Source organism: Watersipora subatra, chromosome 10 (assembly GCF_963576615.1).
Source record: "Watersipora subatra chromosome 10, tzWatSuba1.1, whole genome shotgun sequence".
In the NCBI taxonomy this organism is placed as follows: Eukaryota; Metazoa; Bryozoa; class Gymnolaemata; order Cheilostomatida; family Watersiporidae; genus Watersipora; species Watersipora subatra.
Genome location: NC_088717.1, coordinates 17,733,709 through 17,740,107, shown reverse-complemented (window position 1 = coordinate 17,740,107; position 6,399 = coordinate 17,733,709). Strand labels below are relative to the sequence as shown.

Genomic DNA, 6,399 nt, shown 5'->3' with positions numbered 1-6,399 from the left:
CAGAAGCAAATGATGTACTATCGGGAGAAATACTAAGATTCAAGCTCTGGTTTGATCGCTAAAATCTATAAAAAGAATAGGAAAAACGTAAGTGCAGCTCTCTGTCACTCACACTGTTGGTGGTCGCTGGATCATTTTTCCTATAATTGGCTGCTTCTCCTTGACAAGCACATTTAGTAGAGCGTACTGAGTTGCCTCTGTGAGATGTGGGACGGGGCATCCTCTGTTTCCTGTTTTCATACATAGTACATGTATGTAACTACAACCCTACTAAAAGGAGTGCGAAAGTAGAAAGTTTTAAAGCACATTTGAAACCAGCAGTCACTAATGCATGCACGACCCTGCGACCCTGCGTAGCATGTTGTTGAAATGGTAACCACAACATCAACAGTATACAGTAATACCTTGAGATACGAGTGTCCTGACATATGAAAAGTTTGAGATTCGAAGAGAATTTAGAGCAAACTTTTGCCTGGAAATACTAGACAAATTTGAGATGCGACACGGCTTCCAATAGGCCACTCATGAAAACATCACTACTCGGTCATTCTTGACAGATCAAAAAGCATTTAAAAAACTGGCTAGAAGTTAAAGTGAAAGCGAGTCAAAAGCGAGACAGAAAGAGACAAGCCAAAAAAGAAAATAAACAATTAAGACAAAGACAAAATTAGAATTAGTTTTAGCTCAAAGTTAAAACTTATTTTCAAATGTGTGTGATAAGTTAAATTTGTTTAAGTTAAATTTAAACTTCATAGTATATTACGTAGTGTCACAAAAATTTAGCGTACTGAACGTTTTGCCAGTGAGTAGCTAATACCGTCGTAAGCTACCACCGTTTATCTTGAAGGTAGAATTCCATACAGCACTCTACATAATATAGTCACCTCTTATTGCAAATCATAACCGTTAGATAGATATTTGTTACTTTGTGAGCGTGCTTAGTAAATTAGAGCAATTAAAACACGTTTTCCTATTGTAATATTCCGCTTTAGGTGTTTTTATCTTAGGATGAGAATGAATTAATTTATATTTAGCTATTTTGTATCAAAAACATTGATTTGAGATACAAGTGAATTGTCATACATGTACAAGCTCGGGCTCCAAACGCTTCAAGTTCGTATCTCAAGGTATTAGTGTATTTTGATTTTGTTGCGTTTAGTATATATGTGCATACTAATGATGATTATATTTTAGTTACCCATGAGCTTCAGGGCTACAATGTCTCGCACAGACTTCCATGCAAGTTTGATAGCTTCACTCTGTAAAGTGCTTGGAGTTATCTTCTTTAAATTGGAAAATGACGGTTTTTCTTCCAGGACTTTTACTGTTGGGGGTTTATTTGTACCTGTGTAATGAGAAGCAACATCTAGTTACATAAATTTTGTTCAACATCGCTTTCTTTTTATACTATTTGTGTGTCTGTCGACGCATGGAGGTGTTGCACCATTTTTTCTTTCCAACATTTGCAAATGATTTTTACCTGCTATCAGAACTCGACCACACAATCATTGAGGTTGACTGTGTCACTTTGTTACCAACTTTTGACGTCTAAAGCTAAAGCTGCGAACAAAACATCATCATTATTCAAAATTAATAAATTAGTCAACATTTTTATATAGTTGCATCCTTTTATACAGAAATTACTATTAAGCTATAATGTTAATGAGAAAATCAGCTAGCAGCAAGTTTTGGGTGTCTATACCAAAAGTTGAAGGACATACAATATACCAATATAAGTTAGTCCTAATATTTGACCTCATTTAACAAAAATATTTTAGCGGATTATATAATCCATAAAGTATTAACTGGCTAACTCAGGCTATGTGATTCGCGGACATATTGAGCAATAACCACGCTGTTTAAACTGTTTAATAATATAGAGGTAATTACGTAAGAAACATCTTGCAATGTTTATACGGGTTATTATATAATGCTTTTCCCTATGCTTTTCTTAGCTATTGAAACCATTCATGGTGTTAACTGGTTTATATATTGCTAACTAGCTACATGTAGGTTGTTACATGGCTTCACGCTATCTAACCCTGAGCCTAATCTATGTGAAAGCTGTTACCGTCAGCATCAAGTGTTATTTAGCTAGCGCAACAGGTGTAGACAAATCCAGTTTGGCATTAACTTGCTATCCCTTAAAAAGATAAATCGCTATTGAATGTTTGTTCGTGATACCAGCTTCTCAGCATACCTTCATGATCTAGAAAAATCTTGTCAATTACAGAATTGTCAGTAGAGTAAAACGTATGGTTTTCAAGCCCAAGTTGGTGTCTTATTTATCTGATAATTGTGTGATTGCTTTACTTGTAGCAATATAAGTTTTGCTATTACCTAAACCAGGTGACCTGTTTGAGAAGTATAATACAACAAGATTCACACTTTGCCCTATCCAAAGCCTGTTTCGTAACCGATGATGATGGCAATGTTGTGGATTTGTTAGTGTGCATATTACAGGAATCAGTCTCAAAAAAAACAGCTCACTTTTTTGTCTTTTCAACTGTATACTTTGGAGAGATATTATCTACAGATTATCCAATTTTGCAACAGCCATGTTGCAAAATTTAGGTTCGCTTTTCCTCGGAGCCATCTGATAATCCCATTCTGCCAATCTCCACTTGTATTACGGAACCCTCACGCTCGGTGCTTATCAGTATGGCTGCAGCGGGATGTCTCCACTTTGTTAAATTTTATCTCCTTCAGATTCATTTCATCTACGGCTCAATTGTAAATATTCAGCTCCCATTTAGTCTACGTAAATTTTTGTCACTACTAGTCTGAATTTATAATCTTGTGGCTACCAAGACAAAGTGAAAAGAGTGATTGGGGTTCGTCTCCCTACTTTGGGTGGGTTACAATCAACACCATTCTGCATTAATCTAATTTTATTATTTCAATGCAGTGTTTTCTGTTGCACTTCGACTTAAGTAAACCCATGCAATGCTGGTGGCCTATTAGCAAACCAAACAATTATGTAATATGTAGCAGGAAGGGCAATAGAAGCTAAATGCCCTTCTGAACTCAGCTGGCAGCAGCCAGTCTTCACTCTTATGAAAGAAAACTTGGTTGTCAGTGTTTGTTGCTATTAAAAACAATCGCATTTTCCTGTGCTATAGTTGTGTACATCATAGCGAGTGACATTTTCAATTTTTATCAATACATTTTCCACGAGAGCTTTTCTATCTTACACTCACCTTCAGCCATTGAAAGGCTGGGTTAGACGATCTGTTTATGTGTAGCTCCTGTAATATTCAATTTCACCATAACTAAAATATCTCTTGTTGGTCATTGTTGAACGCTCGGCTTTAAGCATTGGCATTGATTCACAATATAATTCATTTTGAATAAATTTTATTCTTAATGATACACATAGTTTTATTAAAGCGTAGGTCTTTTCAAATGTCGCTGTACTATTTGTCATTACTCATTTCTAGCTAGTATTAAATATGCTACTAATCCTTTCTCTATCAGTCAGTGAATGTAGGATGCCCATAAGATTAGAATATTAGTGCTTGATTAAAAGGAAAAAGCATATATGCTGGTATTATAACCTCAAGGCTATGTTGAATATGGAAAAGCTGCGATAATTACATTCAGCTAACAGATGAGGTCAAAACCGTATAAGAGCCGTGCTTGTCCCTCTATACCAGTCTCTCCATGTGAAACCACGCTAAGTGCTATAAAAAATCACCTTGTACAGCAGTGTTTCTTAACCTTTTTCATTGTATTTCTCAATTTGACAACTCACTTCGAGATTTCCCCCTCTTTAGCAGCCAAAAATTGTGATATTTTTGCCACTCTCAGATTGCAGGAGGAGGCTTTTCAGATAGCATTTTGCCATAGTCAAAATGAATCAATTATTAATTGAACTGTGATAGAAATCATATTTTATGGATAGTTTGTCATGATATACTTTTTATTTATGGAAAAATAAAGTTCAAGATAAACACATCAATAGAGTAATTTAATTATCCAATAAGCTGCTTGATACATCACGAGGCTTGGTTTCCGTATTAATACAGTTGAACCCACAATAAAAGCATGTATCTGCACCGTGTATGTCGTGAAAATACAGTACAACAGCTATATCCTTGAAATGCGCGTAATCAATATTCTCAATCTGAAGCTTGAGAATTTCTCACCTCAAATTTCCCACTGGTAGGAAATTTCCCACTGGTTAAGAACCCCTATTGTACAGGGATTGAACTTTGGGCTTCAGATTCAAATGCAACACACTCCAGCTACACCGCTGAGTCACCTTGCTGTGCTGTGAAATAATTGCGGATATAGCGATTACACATGACGATCTCGCACAAGACTGCTAGCGTACTAGCAAACAATAAAGTGAGTGCAGACAAACATGAGCACAACAGAGGAGAGATCTGGTAAATAAAGGCCACCATCAACAATGAGATGATCCGTGAACGAACGCCTTTCTTAATACAGTACCACTTATTGTGATAAAACAGCTACATCTGCTTGACTTCAAACAAATGCTGCCATAACATCAAAAAACTATGTAACTTCAAAAACGAATATGACCAGCTGCCAAAAAGTAGCCACACTTCTCCTCTAGGGCCATCACCATTTCAACATTCACAAAAATTCCTCCAAATGTAAATGAATTACTTGAAGGGTAAGTTTATTTTTAAACATGTACATTAAAAACACAACTAGTCTCATACCACTTTGTATTTTCTGTCTGTATGAAAAATATGTATGTATGTTAGCTTAATGCAGCCATTTGTGATTTAACAGTACAGTTTCGGGGTATCAGCAGTTCGGTATTGGTAAAGTTCACCTTTATGATAGCATTGTTCCAGCGATTTACATATAGGGTGCCATGAAATAATGCGCAAACCAGGCAATATTTCATTACCAATTGTGAAGACAATTGGAGCTTCCAATTACTATTACAAGCCATTTCTATAACAACATCGCTGATGCAACTATAAAAATTTACAAACATAGATTTGGTGATTAAAAACAGATGAACACATGCAGCGCATAACAGCCAACCGGTGGCCAAAACAACATTAAATATGACTACAAAAATGTGTGAATAAAAAATATCGACAATTGTTGGTAAAATGGTTGGGCTACAGCCAGTATTATGAATCATTATAATTATTACAATGCCAGCAATCTAAACGTGTCTAAAACTGCAGAAAGACAAAAGAAACGGATAAAAATAGGACAATAATATGTGTCAAACATAAATGTCACTATGCACTGCACAGTTCATATAAAATATATCAAAAGCAAGCGACAGCTATGCAATATATAACTTTAATGTAATACATTTGTGATGGCTATGAAAACAATTGGAAGCCTCCAGAACTCCTAGAAATGTGTAGAAAGCACCAACTGGCTCCCCAATATGGTCACAAGCCTTTGCCAGCAATGGCTGCCTTGAGAGCAGCCTGAATTCGCTTTATATGTCCAACTTTCGTGATCCCAAGATCCTGTTTGACAAAACCATGTCAACGAGTTGTAATGTAATATCACTCTATCAGAAAATTTAACAAAGTAAAGGAACAGCAACTGGAAGCATCAAGTCAATTGAATAGGTAATGGAAGGCATCATGAATGAGTCATGACAACTCCAATATAGTGTGAACCAGCCTTAACTCATTCGCAACCATCACGAGTTAACTAGCGAAATTATATCGTAGCAAGGCAGCCAACGCGAGTTATCTCACCTTGGAAATTTAACCATTCCATTTACAGTTATCTCTAAGTTATAAAAGAAAACTTTTGATTAGTTAGGAAGAGAAATTTCTGGCCAATCAGAAAAACTTACCAATATGCTTCAATAATATCTCTGGCAAAAGTTATAACCAAAATACTAAACCCATACCGACGTCTACTTAAACCAGAAATCATCATGGCGACTTGAAATGTTATCGTTCGCGATCAATTTTTTTCAGCTGCAGAAATAAATATGCAGGTTCAGACGAGGTAAGACAGTGAAAGTCTGCCTAAATCAATTTAAAACATTATTTTTAATGTTACAAAGGTTTTATTAACTTTTAATTTTGCTAATTTGAATCGTTATGCTAAAATAACAATGCACTTTTTAGGCAGTCAGCAGCGGTCAGTCTAAAGTTATTATTCACTTTCGATAGGATCATATCGATTCTTAGAGCTGTCTGGTAAGTGTGAAAAGTCAAGAATAGAGTCTTTGAACATATTTTTATTATTTGAAACATGGTGATGACAGTTTATTTGAGTTATATTGGCATGTAGATTTGCTATGTTTTGATTTGAAAGATGATACTCGGGAGGAAAAGTTCGAAATTAAGTTTCATGATTTTTACGTTGATGACTAACTGTTATTTATAAAATATTATTTATAATTGTGTATTGTTTGCAGCCAAACAATAAATTTAG

General features: G+C 35.4%; 1 protein-coding gene across 2 annotated transcripts in view; it reads right to left on the bottom strand.

Annotated features, from left to right (window-relative positions):
• Window positions 1–4,646: 4,646 nt before the first annotated feature.
• The window catches only part of LOC137406653 (diacylglycerol kinase delta-like), a 79,462-nt gene continuing 77,709 nt past the window's right edge, over window positions 4,647–6,399 (bottom strand). For both annotated transcript variants that reach the window (XM_068093257.1, XM_068093258.1), the window contains exon 29: window positions 4,647–5,471. In XM_068093257.1, the coding sequence (XP_067949358.1) occupies window positions 5,391–5,471 (81 nt within the window). In that variant the 3' untranslated portion in view covers window positions 4,647–5,390. The remainder of the gene's footprint in view (window positions 5,472–6,399) is intronic.